Source organism: Pelobates fuscus, chromosome 4 (assembly GCF_036172605.1).
Source record: "Pelobates fuscus isolate aPelFus1 chromosome 4, aPelFus1.pri, whole genome shotgun sequence".
Classification (NCBI taxonomy): Eukaryota; Metazoa; Chordata; class Amphibia; order Anura; family Pelobatidae; genus Pelobates; species Pelobates fuscus.
The window spans coordinates 62,472,282-62,488,958 of record NC_086320.1 but is presented as its reverse complement, the minus strand read 5'-3'; the positions used below and the strand labels follow the sequence as shown (position 1 = coordinate 62,488,958).

The window sequence follows — 16,677 nt, the reverse complement described above, 5'->3', positions numbered from 1 at the left end:
TACAAGCAGAGCCGGATTAACATAGGGGCTGATGGAGCTGCAGCTCCAGGCCCATGCGCATCTCTAAAAAAAAAATAATAATAATAAGAGGGATGTAGGGGAACAAAACTTAGCTGACAATGAAATTAGTTAAGGTAAAGCTGACTTTGTGCACTATGCAAATGCTCTTGCTGCTTCAGTCTCTAGAACTCTGTGGCATGCCGCCTTTCTTCTACATACACATTTTCTCTGTCCCAGCCTGTATAACAGGAGCTTCTGCCTGCTAGTAAGAAGGTTAGGAGAGGAATGGACTAGCGAGTGCTAGAGGACAGTCCTTAGAAAGCTTGGAGCAAGCACATCATTAGACTCATTTATGCCTAGCTCAGTTTGCTGTCTGCATACTATGCCCTTAGTTGGCCAGCCTGCACGATTCACACGCAGCCTGACATGCATTCATGCCAGGCTGACCCAATTCTTCGGGCAGATTCTTTGGGACATGTTTGCCCCTTTGGGTGGTTCTGGTTACGCGATTCGCGTTAGTGGAATGGCCTGCCCTTTTACTCCACCCATCAACATCCTCCTTCACCAGACACTGCTGTTAGGGGGTATGGATTTACTTGAACGATTAAAGTGAGACATTAGCATAAAGTATGTGTTTTCTTATAGCTATAGCCTGTGAGTTTCCCTCAAGCTCCACCTCTGCCAGATACAGGATGCTTGGGAGGCATACGTGTTTTAGTGTTTTCTGTCGATATGATTCTGTAATTAGGCCCATCATAACTGTCAGCACCAGTCCCAATGAGCTCTTAATATGGCCCTGTATACGAGCCCATCCTACCAACATCTGGTTAAACTGTCTGGATGAAGAACAAGAAAAAGAGTAAAATCTTGTTATTAGCAGAATTCTGGGGTGTGGAAAGACTGGCGATTGAGCCACTAAAGGGTTAGTAGTCGTCATTCCAGTTATTTCATTCTTTTTTTACCTTTAAAGAGACACTATAGTCACCAGAACCACATCAGCTTAATGTAATGTGTCTATAGTCTGTCCATACAGGCTTTTATGCAGAAAAAAAATGGTGACATTGGTGCCTAGTAACACATCTAATGGTTGTCACTCAGAAGGTCACTAAAGGTACTTCCTGTGTCAGTGCTGAACAGTGTACAGCACCTACGCTCAGTGTCTCCACACTCTGCCGGGAGGCGCTCAACGGTCCCCATGGAGATGCATTGATTCAATGCACCTCTATGAGGATATGGTGGCTGGTGCAGCGGCTTGCTGTGCATGAGCAATTGCCTCTCAATGCTTTTCTATGGGAAAGCATTGGATTGGCGGAGATCATCAAGTTTGATGATCTCAGCAATGAAGGCTGGACCAGGCAGAGCCATCTGCTGCGAGACCAGAACAGCATGGGAGAAAAGGGGAGTAAAATCACCTTTCAAAGTGAGGCAAGGGGGGTCAGAGCCTAAACAATCGTACCAGAACTAGTGACAGGAATACAGGTTTGTATTCCTGACACTATAGCGGTCCTTTAACACTTTTAATTTCCATGTCTCCTCCTCTCCTTTATTATTACCCTTCTTGGGAGTTTTTCTTCCTTGTCACTGCTCTTTCTTTACCCTCTTGGTATCTATACGAAGCACTAATCCCTCTGGGATTTAGTCTGATCTAGGGTTACTTCTGCAATATTTGAGTTGGGATGTATCTAATTTGTATAAGAATTTCTATTTAATTTTTTTAAAAGGTACTAAGTAAAGCACAAAAAAAACGACAGACAAACATTACAAAATAATATATCAATACCGATTAAAAAAGGCTGCTGGTTCAGGTGAAACGCGTCTCGGACTGCTTTGGACGGCAACTTCATTGTTTGGACTGAACATTTGTGGTATTTTTTTATTTTGCTGTTTTAATTTACCTTATATTTTGGTTAATAAATGTATTCAAGTTCCACATCTTGCCAGTGTCCTCTGCTATAAAGAAGAGTTGTGCCCTCTTAAAGGCACAGTGCACATTTATTCTGAGAGCCCAGTACTTTAGCCCTCAACAAGGTGAGCAGTGACTACCTTACGTTTTTCACGTTTTTAGTGAGGATAACACACTATATTTTGTCTTATCTCCCCCTTTATCTCTGAGTACTCAACATCTCTACACTGAAGAAGTTTTGGTATTCTCTTAAAATACCTCTACGCATGAGATTTGAGCCTATCCCCCATAAGGCTCTGCACCATCTGAGTGTGCTTCATACGAAAAATATAATATTCTACTTGTTTTAGTCATACTGCACCATATTTTGTCTATTTTTCTCCTTTAGACACTCTGTTTTAACTATATTCCCTTATTTAAGGGTAAGTGTAGAAATTTAGCGCTCCACTGCTTTTTGTTTGATGTGTGGGTTCTCGCCACTCAAACAATATTTCACTATCTGGTTTGCATGTTTTTGTGTTAAGTAAGAGGTATTAACACGAGTGTTGAGCAGCTTTTCAAACTTTTGATGTAAACTTGCCTCTAGCGCCTTACACTGACACAGCACCTCTGGTTTAAACATTACAAAATGAATATTTTTGAAAATTGTCAAGCATTACAGAACATTTTTTCAGGGCGGTGACCACTTAAATAAGATCCAGTTTAAACACATCAAAGTTCAGATGACAGGAGCAAAAGTTACACTGTGCAAAATAACATCTACTTCAGACTTTAAAAGTCTTTATTTCCCTAAATCAAACCGGTTAAAGACAATAAGTAGGCTTCACCTTAATAGCACTGCAGTGTAAGCCTTTGGCCATCAGGATGTAAATGAGATCTCGTGTTAGGTTGTCTTTAATCCCCAGGATAATTCCACTGTATATCATTGGCACTTCCCACTGCAAAGATATTCACACATCTTTTGAGTTAACCAAATGCAAATGTATTTTGGAAGCAGACAATGGGCAGCATATGAAAGAACAATGAGGAAAAGAGGAAACAAAACAAAAAACAACAAAATTAAAACTGTGTGTTGAAGAATCCTTTCCCATCAAAATATAATGCTTAAGAGGTTCTATATGTGTAGAGCATTAGGAATGGTTTGTTTCCATAGCTTTTTGAACAAATGTACAATTTTATCTAAACAGGTGGCATTGAATACTTTTTAGCATCTTAAATGCTCTAATATATATTGAGAAATATGATGCAGGCATATGAATGGCAATGTTAGAATAGGAAGGAAATGGCTCATGAATGCCATTCATATGCCTGCATCATAATTCTCAATATATATTAGAGCATTTAATTCAGCTATTGAATAATACTTTCATCCTCCATGCATGTTTTTATCTTTCTCCGATTCATATCACACTATAGTTCACAGTATTTATCTGTTTCTAAGCAACTGACACCAGTTGCGATCACATGACCTCACGTCACATGGTGTGTCCGTAACTAGGCAACTGTTAGAGTTGCGATCACATGACATGACGTCATCACGCACGTCAGGACGCGATTTTTGGCGCCGGTCACAGGGGCATGTCGGAGTAATGGGTTTTACACGGTGATAGGGTAAGTTTATCTTTAGACATGCTATATATTGTCTGTTTTTGTATTGATTTGGCATCTTGATAAAGACCGCTTGACGGTCGAAACGTTGATTTGTTTGCCTAGCATTTGAATACACAGTTTTTCAAAACCAGTGAGTGCTCTCATTTTTTGGATTTTATATTTTGCACTGAGAAGCACCTTGGTCTGAAGTCTTCTGAGAGTTTATTTGTGGGAAGAGTGCCAGAATTTGTAAATATTTGTGTATATATATATATATTTAGTATCTCCAATTTTACAATTACAAATATGCACCCTTTTACTGTGTAATTATATATTTTCTGCACTGGTTTATGCATATTTGCACTTTAGTATAATTAAGTTTTCACTTAAACGATTTAAATAAGATAATTTATGTCTTTATTTGAAAATAAGGAACAATGAACCATCTTAATTTCAAGACTAACTTCTCTTTTTTTCTCCCTTTTGTATATATAATAAGTGGAAATTGTATACATTAAAGGAAGTTATTTGTATATTTATTTTTGTTTTTATCTATATTAGGACTACATAATATGTTGTAACTCCTCAATTTATATGTGATTTTTTTTATTTTTAATATGCATATTCTTCATATAAAGTCTTTCCATTAAGATGCTATTACATTGGCTGCTACTCTCACAAAATATGGTCTCTTTTTATGGATTCATTAGATGTTATATTTTGGCACTTTATAAATAATGAGTTCACTTTAAGAAAAAAGAACGGTTCTATTGAATGAACTAAAAAAAAAAAAAATCGATCTTTGTGAACAATCCTTTTTTACAGATTTTTAATTGGTATTATTGATATGAGTTGTATAGAATGAATTATTTATGTTTTAAAGTGGATATTATAGTCCCTTTATTGATCGTTATATTGCAATTAAGTTAATCATGAAGTAACCTATCACAGAGGACATTGCCCTATATATGCCCACAACCAACATGGCGGTTATGAACACGTCCTGAGGAAGCCGCAATATGGCGAAACGCGTTGACGTCGCGTAAGGGGGAGGAGCTTGTTACTGCACGGTACTCAGAGCTGATCTTTGGAAATCTACACAGACCAGCGGATTTACAGACCGTCCGAGCCCGGGAAGCTAATTACAGCCTGCCTGCCTGCCACCCCACCATTCAAAGCGAAGTTTGTGAGTTACAGCGTATGCTGTTTAAACTCACCACCATTTTTAGTAAGGGGCCAACCACCCTTTTTTAACTTTATTTTGTTTAGTATCTAAACTACTTTTATATTTGACTTGTATTGATGTTTTTTTTCCCTGCATGTAGCAGAAATAAATCTGTCATTTTGCACATATATTGAATGCACTTTATTATGAAAAGGTTGCAGCAAGTGACATCAAGTTCTGTTTAATAGATGAGAAACACGGTTTCTCTCAGTGTTAACTATCTGCACTATTATTGTATATCTTTGTCTTTTTTACATATAACTACATCGTTTGGAGGAACCTGCATACCAATATAAAGTCTGTATTGTACTTTATTTTTAATTTTATTTTCCTCATCCTCTCTATACTTGGTGTTTTTTCTTTGCTCCACTCATCATTGCACATTATTATTCATTGTGTGACTGCATTTCTCTCCCAAATCCATCCTCCCCTAACCACATAAAGTTTCCAAAATATTAGTTTGTGAACTAATGTTTTCCATCATCTCATTGATTGGCAATATGTAGTCACATTTTGCCTTACCCCATCTTCACAAAATGTAGAAATGTGATTAATTCTCTCCTTAACCAAATATTTCTCATGTACACACTAGACGTAGAGGTTTGGAATGTCCTCACTTCACATATTGTATCACTTGCTAATGGTTTGCTGCTGTTACACAGGCAACTATTTACTCTAACCCCCACCCCCATCACTCTCAATCAGATCACTGCTGCCCTTTCATTGCGGTTCTATTTGCCTAGAATCATACTTTATGAGATATATTTTTAAAATATCCCTTTGCGTATTTACTTCTTTGAATTTATTTAAAGATTTACCTTACTATTTTTACTTTATATAAATAGACACATTATATTTATACATACTTACCGATATCTATATATATATATATATATATATATATATATATATCTTCTTTATGTTATCATTTTTATGTATATACATAATCCAGGATGCACACCTAAGACTACTATAAAAGCAATAAATACTTTATTAATGCAATAGTTTAATAAGTTTACACAAGAATAACAAAAAATAAACAGTGGACAAAGGCTAGACTCAGGGCCGGATTAACATAGGGGCTGATGGAGCTGCAGCTCCAGGCCCAGGCCCATGGAATAGGCCCATTGATTTAAAAAAAAAAAAAAAAATAATAATAATTTTTTTTAAACTTTTTTTTTTTTTTTTTACACACTACTCTTAGGGTTGCCAGGTATTTCTCATGTATTTCTTAGGGTTGCCAGGTATTTCTCAGAAGTATTTCTCAGGTATTTGAGGCTGCCTAGCCGGTGCCGGTATTGCAGTAATACCGACAATACAAATGTCTGTCTCAGTATAAACAGAGATTATTCAGCAATACCAGCGCTGGACAGTAGGGGTCGCTGTTTGTGTGGAGAGAGGTAGTGATAAGAAGTTACGGCATCTCCCTCACTGCCTCTCTCTACTCACTGATCCGCGAGGGAGCAGCTCTGCACAGAGAGTCCAGACATCAGCTCCGAGACATGGGGACGCTGAGACATTGGGACACTGGGGAACATGGGGACCCTGAGACACTAGGGACACAGTGGCCCCATGTCTCCCAGTGGCCCCTATTGTGTGTCCCCATGTCTCCCAGCCACTGTCCATAGTGTCTCAGTGGCCCCATGTCTCCCAGTGTTCCCATGTGTCCCCATGTCTCCCAGTGTTCCCATGTGTCCCCATGTCTTTCATGACATCGGGACACTGGGAGACATGGGGACACAGACTCTAAGGGACACTGGGAGACATGAGGATACAAACACTAGGGGACACTGGGCGACATGGGGACACTGAGACACTAGGGGACACTGGGAGACATGAGGATACAAACACTAGGGGACATTGGGCGACATGGGGACACAGACACTAGGGGACACTGAGAGACATGGAGACACAGGGAGACATTGGGCGACTTTGAGACCTAGGAGACATAGGGCACTCCCCATGTTTCCCAGCCAGTGTCCCTAGTATCTCAGTATCCCCATGTGTCCCTGATGTCTCTCAGTGTCTGTAGTGTGCCAGTGTCCCTAGTGTCTCAGTGTTTCCTAGTCTCCCAAAGTCCCCTAGTCTCCCAATGGCTCCTTAGTGTCAGTGTCCTTTAGTATAAAAGAAAAAATCTTGAGCCACTCACTGTGATAGATTTAGGCAGGTTTATTGGACACCGCAACGTTTCGACCTGTGCTTATTCAAGTCTCCAATGTCCCCTAAGTATCAGTTTCCCCTATGTATCAGAGTGGCTCAGTGCTCCATGTCTCTCAGTGCCCCATGCCTCTCAGTGCCCATAGTGTCTTCGTGACCGTCGTGTCTAGTATAAAATAAAAAAAATCTCAGGCTCTCACTGTGATAGCTTTAACCCCTTAAGGACACATGACATGTCTGACATGTCATGATCCCCCTTTTATTCCAGAAGTTTGGTCCTTAAGGGCTTAAGCATGTTTATAGGACACCGCAACATTTTGACCTGTACCCAGGTCTTTATCAAGTCTCCAGTATCCCCTATATATCACAGTGTCTCAGTGCCCCATGTCTCCCAGTGTCCCCATGAGTCTCAGTGTCCCCAGGTCTCCCAGTGTTCCCTAGTATCTGTGTCCACATGTCTCCCAGTGTCCTAGTGACATGGGGACACTGGGAGACATGGGGACACAGACACTAAGGGTCTGGGAGACGTGGGGACACATACATGCCCCTTTTTTGTGTATGTTCACCCTTTCGGACGTTCTGGTTATGTGATTTGTGTCAGTGGCCCACCCTTTTACCGCTTCCATAGACTTCCTGCTTTACTGGACACTGCTGTTAGGGGGTATGGGTTTACTTGAAAGATGAAAGCGTGAGATTAGCAAAGGGTAGTGTTTTCTCATAGTTGCATCCTATGAGTTTCCCTCCAGCACCATCTCCATCAGATACATGACGCTTAGGAGGTAGGACTGTTTTAGTGTTTTTGGTCAATACGATTTTGTAATTAGGTCCATCATAATTATCAGCACCAGGCCCACTGGGCTCTTAAGCCGGCCCTGGCTAGACTAACAGCCAATATGTAGCAATGTACCAACGATAGCCTATCAGGGCAGGACACAAGCCACAAAGACCCCCCTAAGTTTCTTTTGTTATTCTTGTGTATACTTATTATACTATGGTATTAAATAAGTGTGTATAGCTTTTTCAGTAGCCTTAGGTGTGCATCCTGGTTTATTTATATGCTATGGCGGTTTGACATTTAGGGGAGTGCCTGCCTTGGTTTACACCGTGTTCGTTATTTGTGGTTATGCATAAAAGTGTATTTCCATATACAGATTGTGATAGATGTCATTTTTATCTATCAATCATGGCTTTCTCCTTTAACTAGCCTTCACAAGTGAAGATTAACCATTTAGGACACTGATCTGTGCAATACCATGGTCAGTCGTCCATCTGCTCTACGGCTGTTAAAGATCACACAAACTCACGATACCTTCATTCACACCATATTACCTTATGTGACACCATCCAGTACTGACTATCAGACTTCATGCCATGAAGTTCTATCAAGATCTGGCGGATTCTCCAGGGGTCCATAGTCAGTATGAGCTGATGTTCCAACTGACCGATGTTAACACTGGCAGAGGCTGAAACAGACAATCCTTTTATGGACAGCGAGCATTTTAATTCCATTACTTTTACAAAGACAGATCATATAAAGGAATCTATCTTCAGAAATGTTACCTTCCATCACAGGTCACGGTCACATTTTGTACCATGGAAATGTCAATGCTATTGTATTAACTTAACTGCGATTCCTTTATTCAGGTATTATTTGTTCCCTCTTACAAGGCTGATGGAAATCATGCCTGTTTTAGGGCACATGCGTATCAAATGAATAAATGGTTGTTTACCGGAATTGGGATCAACACACACTAATGACAAAGTTCACTTTGACCCACATTGCACAGCTATGTCAACTTAACTCTGACAGTTTCCCAGGCATTTCCTTCACATATAAATATGTCCTAAGCAACCAATTGTGTGATATAAGAATGCAGTATTCTACTATAAAACCAATGTTTTACAGGAAATCTTTGTCTACTATAACTTTTGATTGACTCCAGATCATTGGGTCGGACCATAATGCATCACATCTAACCTGGAATATCATAGAAAGAAGTCACAGGTTTGGTGCAGAGATTGACTCGCGATGTTCTCTTTCTAATCTGCTCCAACAAAATCTTCCTTTCATCCTCAGTCAGCAGTTTGATAAAGAGCTCATGGGAAGAAATCATGAATACCAACTGCAGATCATCCATCCCCATACAAAGGTTCCTACAGAAGACATTTCAAATAAAAATGGAGATTATGTGCTTATGCACACATGCATTTGTATTTCTTTCTTTTTCGCAGGACCAATTGAGTACAACGTGTAAATAAAAGCTACTTAACTATAAAACCAAACACACGCACAACTCTGAATAGGTAAAAGAACAATCTATATACTAGAACTGCTAAAGTTTGCAGTAATGGTTATGTCACCTAAAAAGTCTGGAACGGTTCCCCAGTTTTAAGTAATACCACTTATGGATGGTTTGACATAAACCAGGATCTTCCGGGACTGCCTCAGTTTGGCATATTGATATTGTGGAAATAACACTTCAGCATTTTCAATGTCAGTATTGTCACACTTTGAGGACATGGATTGACTGAGGGTGCAGGAGGCAGGTTAGTTTGTGAGCAACAACCATCTTCTGCTTTTAACACCTCTACATGACAAGCGTAGGATAATTTCTGCACTCTGTCTGTATCAGTATGACATATTACACAATTTTATTAAGATCAAAGTCATTCACTGCATCTCTTATACACCAGTGGGTAAAAAGTTGTCGCTTAAACAATACTAAATAAAAAAAGATTACAAAGCTCAGATACTCACTTTAGAAATGATGCAATTGTTCTTCTCTCAGATTCGGTTGCTTGCTCAAATTTCAGTGATTTGGAACACACCTATAGGATTATATTATATATATATATCTTTATGGTTCGTACATTTTTGTTTTAATTATTTAAAATCCGCCCCCCAATGAACTATCAGACTAAAGATTAAAAAAAACAACAACTCAGAAGTATACGTGGCAATGGCCAAGTCATAGAACTAATGTAGTCGTACCTCAAGAATATAGTCAATCTTCTCTTTATTTGGCCTCATGAATAGCTGGTTAAACTGAACTCCCACCGGTCGCCCATGAAGAATATCACAAATTGTGTTGCATGCACAGATTTTGAAGCAGATCTCTGAAAGAGCTCCATTGCTGTAGGATAGCAAGTGATTTTGTAACAATTAAAATGCCTTATTAATCAATAACAGATTCTATCAAATGTATGTTGATGATTGTGCTTCAATCTTATAGACAAACTGAATGAAAAAAATGAAATATCAAAATAAATAAGATCTAAAGAATTTAAAATAGTTTTGTTTTAAATAATTTTTATTGATTTATCATTACTAGCGTAATACAAGGTACGCGTTTGCCAGCATGGTGGAACATAGCCTTTTGTAGTCAAATATGGATAAAAAGCAGTGATACAAAACATATGCATAGATTGAAAACATGGCACCGCATGTCTAGTCATCATAGTAAGGCTTCGTTTAGGTATGTGAACAAAGGGGTACCAAAGTCTTCTCAGCGCTATGCTGGTAATCTGTGTTGAACATAGCCCTTGAAGGCAGAGTTAGGATGCAAGCAGTATCACTGAACATATGCAGAAATTGTAAATGCCAATTGGTACTCATGTCACAGGTGCTTCATACAATTCTACAGCATATCATATGCATGCGTATGTCTGGTTTAGCATGATAAAATATCAAAACTGTATGCCTAAACAGGGCTAAAAATTTTTAATTATGCAATAAAAGAGGGAATTCTGCAACATTGGTTATATACACACACACTTTAGCAATATCATATGTTAGGTAAAGAGGCCGACAACTTAGGCGGAACATTTGCATAGGTTGAACACTTAGGTTGAAAGAAAAAAAGGAAAAATAAATAAATGAAACAATTGCGTCAATAAGTTGTTGCTCTTTTAAAAATAATAATGGGAGCCACCAAATAAGCCAGTCATCTCAATTTGTGTTGTATATCGAACATGACAGAAAGAGAATAGAAAACAATAATGATAAAAAAAATAAAAATTCCCACCCATTGTGGAGCTGGGACAAAAAGGCCTAACACCTGCATGCAATCCAGCGAATAATATGGTAGCTGGACCTCTTCCTGGGTAACAGTATAGCACGCGCAGATGGTGAGCACCAGTCATCCCCCCCCCCCCCAAAAAAGGGGAAAACACAATATAAGCATATATAAAAAAAAAGCCCCCACCCCACAAAGCAGTCAGACCAGCACGGCATTAGAGGGTTAGCAAACAAATAGAATAGGGCAGTCCGTTCCTCTCAGGCCCGGAGTCCAAGCCGGAAAGATCACCTTCTTCTGTGGCAACCAGTCGGGGGCCGGGATAACCCCCACCAGCTAGGGTTGGACCCCTGGCCATCCCAGGTGGTCTCACGGTCAGCAGCACCAGGCTTCTCTATGCATGTCAGCAGGCTTTTCAGTCATCACCTTTACGTTATGTGGGGCCAGCCATGCGCGGGAGTAGGCCCAAAGTGTCGGCAGCCTTAGTAACTCCTTATAAACTGATCTAAATCGAGTTCAATTGGCCCGGATGTTCCCCAAGATGTATTTAGTATTTTCGCAGGCTTTGGGGAGCTCTGTGTGTGTGAATTTTGACGTTTATTGGGGCAGGGGAGCAGAGCCAACAAAGATGGCTGCCGCCTAGCCTGGCAGCCAGACCTCGCCCCCCAATTAAATAGTTTTGAACTAAAAAACTTGCAGCATCCAAAATAAATTCACAGTTGCAATACCCTATACAAAATATACAAATAAAAGCTTTACATTAGCAGGTCTCATTTAAAAAAATATAGAGAATAATTTCTAGGCCATATCCTTTCGGGTAAGTGGTCTTTGCAGGGTCACCTGTAACCCTTGATGTGGGATAAAGCATCTTATAACTTTTGAGAAACTGGGATTAGTTTCTTGGGTATTTACAGATGTTAATAAAACACAAGCAACACCACGTTCACAAGTACAATTCATTAACTAGATTACAGTGAGTATACCTCCCATGAGATGACCTTGACATTTGTCTATAGATCTTAAAACTGGTATAAAGTCCAAAATATGTGTTTTTGTTTGTAACAAACACAAAAAGTAGTTATTTCAGATGCTTCAGATTTCATAATTTAACGAGCAATCAGTCTCATGGCTGAGAATGAGAAGAGTTACATTATACAGCACTCTATATGATAGAAACATTTAAATACATAAAAGGGAATCAACACAGTAAAGGAGGAGACTATATTCAAAAAAAAAAAAGAAAAACTACCACAACAAGAGGACATAGTCTTAAATTAGAGGGGCAAAGGTTTAAAAATAATATCAGGAAGTATTACTTTACTGAGAGGGTAGTGGATGCATGGAATAGCCTTCCAGCTGAAGTGGTAGAGGTTAACACAGTAAAGGAGTTTAAGCATGCGTGGGATAGGCATAAGGCTATCCTAACTATAAGATAAGGCCAGAGACTAATGAAAGTATTTAGAAAATTGGGCAGACTAGATGGGCCGAATGGTTCTTATCTGCCGTCACATTCTATGTTTCTATAAAAACCTCAGGGTGGGACTGTGCATCCCAAAAAAGTATTTTTAAAAGCAGCAATGTAAGGTTAAAAAAAATAATCTTAGTATATTCGTTTAAATGGTTTAAATTATGGACCCCTTATATAATAACGAATGAGGAAAAGAAAATTCCAGCGATGAGATGAACTCCACAGTGCAGTTGCTCTCTCTTTCACAAATGATGATCTCAATATTATCTTAAACAAGGCAATCACAATGTTCTGCCAAACAAAATTATTCTTACAGAAAAGCACAGACTACAATTCTTTTTTTTGAAAAGCATTCACGGTAATCTGTGGCATCATACAATGAAAGATAATGGATCCTAAATATGCAGGGCCATATTGTTAAGAATCCATATTATTTGCCGCAGCTCTAGACAATGAGCCAGTCAGTCTCTTGAATCTACTAACATACTCTTTAAAACAAAAAAAAAGTCTATTTATACAGTTATTTACCCATGCTGTGATTTCTGGAAAAGTTCTCGCAGAATAGACTGTCTAAACTGGTCCGGTAAACTGCAGGTAGCATTATCTTCCAAAAAGATCTTTAATATGCCCTTTAAAACAGAAAAAGAAACATTAAAATGAGCATAAAATGGAAGTAACGAAAACTTAATTAACGATTAAATATTTTACATTTGGGCAGTGCAGTATCCCTTTAATTCTGTTTGTTGCTCCTGAAGAAAGCCCAGGACGTGGGCTGAAACGTCGAGATTTTATGGAATAACTGAATAAAGATGATTTTTTTTTTTTTTTAACTACAAGACCGTGAGTGCTAGCCTATATTATTTATATATATATATATATATATATATATATATATATATATATATATATATATATATTACACACACACACATATACATACACACACACACAAAAAATACAATGTTAAACAAAAATCTGCACACCAGTTTATAATTATATATATATATATATATATATATATATATACATACATACATACATACATACACACACACACACACACACACAAAATACAATGTTAAACAAAAATCTGCACACCAGTTTATAATATATTATATATATACACACACACACACTCATATATTACTATATATTACTATTTAGTTGATATACCCCCAGTAAAAACATGGATGCATTTAATTATTTATTGAAGGTATATTGAAAAGGTTTTTAAAAAAAGCATGCAAAAGCCACAGATCTCTTGTGCGGCCCTCCACTTCTAACCCCGCCCAGAAATTCTGTAACTGTCCAATTACAGACTCCCCAATACAGCTCAATGAGTAGTCTTTGCAAAGCAGGTGCTCTGAGCAATTGCTGCCTCTAGAGAGTTTAGCTCCACTGAGCTAACCAAACCAGGAAGTAACGGAAGGAACAGGACTGGTTGTCTAATTGACAGCCAGGGGAGTGCAAGAAGGCTAATTTATAAAAAAACAAAAACAAAAAAAAAAGTGTACCATTACACTTTTTCCTTAAAGGTTACTACATACATTGCATTATTGCGGCAACCCATTCTTCTGCTGTAAAATTTAGTCAGTGACTCAATTACTTGACCGTAATTTAATTAATATCAATATGTAACAAAAACACCTTAGTCTCTACACTGAGGAAGGTAATGCCTCTATAGTAAATGGTTTACCTGGGTGATTTAAAGGACCACTCTAGGCACCCAGACCACTTCAGCTTAAAGGGAAACTCCAGTGCCAGGAAAACGATCCGTTTTCCTGGCACTGGAGGGTCCCTCTCCCTCCCACCCCCCAATCCCCAGTTGCTGAAGGGGTGAGAACCTCTTCAGTGACTTACCAGAGGCAGCGACAAGTCCCACGTCGCTGCTTCCTCCTCCCCCGCCGCTCCTCCTTCTGCTTACGTCGGCCGGTGGGCGAGACTGATCTCGCCCGCCGGCTGAGGAGATCTAATGCGCATGCGCGGCAATGCCGCGCATGAGCGCACCCCATAGGAAAGCATTGAAAATTTCTTTCAATGCTTCCCTATGGGGAATAGAGCGACGCTGGAGGTCCTCACACAGCGTGAGGACGTCCAGCGACGCTCTAGCACAGAAAACCTGTGCTATAGAGCAGGAAGTGTCCTCTAGTGGCTGTCTAATAGACAGCCACTAGGGGAGGACTTAACCCTGCAAGGTAATTATTGCAGTTTTAAAAAAACTGCAATAATTACACTTGCAGGGTTAAGGGTAGTGGGAGTTGGCACCCAGACCACTCCAATGAGCAGAAGTGGTCTGGGTGCCTGGAGTGTCCCTTTAATGAAGTGGTCTGGGTGCCTGGTCCCTCTAGGATTAACCCTTTTTTTTTTATAAACATAGCAGTTTCAGAGAAACTGCTATGTTTATACTGAGGGTTAATCCAGCCTCCAAAACCTCTAGTGGCTGTCTCAATGACAGCTGCTAGAGGCGCTTGCGTGCTTCTCACTGTGAAAATCACAGTGAGAAGACGCCAGCGTGCATAGGAAAGCATTGTAAATGCTTTCCTATGTGACCGGCTGAATGCGCGCGCGGCTCCCGCTGCGCATTCCGCATTCAGCCAATGACGTTGAGAGGAAGGAGGAGAGGAGGAGCAAAGCTCCCTGGCCGGCCCTGGAGAAAGGTAAGATTTTAACCCCTTCCTCTCTCCAGAGCCCGACGGGAGGGGGACCCTGAGGGTGGGGGCACCCTCAGGGCACTATAGTGCCAGGAAAACGAGTATGTTTTCCTGACACTATAGTGGTCCTTTAATATGTTCCAATTCCAATCACTGGGGAAAAAATGAAATAGCAGGAGGACCCACATGTAGGCCCTGATCCAGGGGGTCTATATAATACATTTAAAATGGGGTAAAAACCAGCCTGTCCTTTAACTTTTTATTTTTTTTAGAGACAAAGTTTTTATAAACCATGTCATTTTCTTTCCTTGACAGTTCTTGACAAGGAAGGGGGGGAATTTTTTTTTCTTTTGGACAAATTATGTTACGTTAATTTTGATAAAATGTTACCACTCTCAGATGTACTCTGCTAGCAGATGTTTACAGATGTCTGCAAGGAACACAAACTTCCAGGAGGAGTGTTAAATTTTCCTCCTTATATCATAAAAAACAAGAGATAATGAGAATACATAAATAAAATAACGTGATATTAGAATGGTTACGGAGTCACCTGGTAATTGCCAGCCTTCATGTAACTATGGATCAGGCTGTAAGGTGTCGACTGCTGGACAACTAAGTTTGAAGGTGCCAGAACTCCACATGCTTGACAGTATCCCGCTAGCCTCTTGTCATCTATTGAGAAAAGGTTTGATGCAGCGCCAATCTAAGAAAAAAAACAAAAAGGAACAGATAAAAAACATTTAGGATTGTTTCTTAGTTGATCAAAAGGTTAGTATTTTTATAATCTTTGTAAACCCCCAGAAAAAGCAAAGTTTTACTTATTGCCTCATCACATGTGTTTCCAGAATTTACAAAATGTTATAATTTAGAAACATTTTCTCTGAGTCAAGTTCTCCTAGTATTGTGCTTTATAAATAATAATAATAATATTGCATTATAGTAAAACATATAAAACTTAGGATGAAAAACATACATCCCTATTATTGTGAGTCAATGTCACTCATCCAGTCTAAATGGTTTAAAAAAACATGACCCTAATTGGACTTAAAACAAAATCCAATAAAAAAAAATAAAAAAAATTAAATAGAGGTTATCAGGTGTTCTCATCCCAGTCTATTCACACTATGCGTTCATATAACCACAGTGTAAACAAACTGAATAGGCCATTTAATATGAAGTAACAATAGCCTAACTGATAACATTCTTTTTTGTCACTTTATTTAACATTGAGAAAAAAAAATCCTCTGCTCCTTTATACAACTAGACAGTAAGAGATATAATAGAAGGTTACCTTTGAAAGGAGTTGCTTAGTGTTAAAAAAACGGTCTCTGGCTTTCTCATAACACAGTGGGTTTATGGCTCCTTGGTGGAAATAAACAGTCCCCAGGTCATAGGATACCTGTAAAATATGAAATCAAAGCCTGAACTTTTACTTACTGTAAACGGATTTTTTTTCTTAATTAATTATTATTATTGCCATTTATATAGCGCCAACAGATTCCGTAGCAGTTTACAATATTTTGAGAGGGAGAATGTAACAATTAATAGGACAATTACAAGAAAACTTACAGGAACGATAGGTTGAAGAGGACCCTGCTCAAACGAGCTTACAGTCTAGAAGACAGTCAAGTAGGGTGGGAGTGAAGCAGAGCTGGAGGAGAGAGCAA

At 39.1% G+C, this 16,677-nt stretch overlaps 1 protein-coding gene across 1 annotated transcript in view; it reads right to left on the bottom strand.

Moving 5' to 3' along the window:
- Window positions 1-16,677, bottom strand: part of INTS8 (integrator complex subunit 8) — a 60,925-nt gene that overhangs the window by 23,722 nt on the left and 20,526 nt on the right. The window contains exons 8-15 of the mRNA XM_063451226.1: window positions 16,302-16,409; window positions 15,561-15,713; window positions 12,888-12,988; window positions 9,868-10,009; window positions 9,634-9,704; window positions 8,854-9,029; window positions 8,205-8,338; window positions 2,731-2,841 (exon numbers count right to left, since the gene is read on the bottom strand). Of these exons, the coding sequence (XP_063307296.1) occupies window positions 2,731-2,841; window positions 8,205-8,338; window positions 8,854-9,029; window positions 9,634-9,704; window positions 9,868-10,009; window positions 12,888-12,988; window positions 15,561-15,713; window positions 16,302-16,409 (996 nt within the window). The remainder of the gene's footprint in view (window positions 1-2,730; window positions 2,842-8,204; window positions 8,339-8,853; window positions 9,030-9,633; window positions 9,705-9,867; window positions 10,010-12,887; window positions 12,989-15,560; window positions 15,714-16,301; window positions 16,410-16,677) is intronic.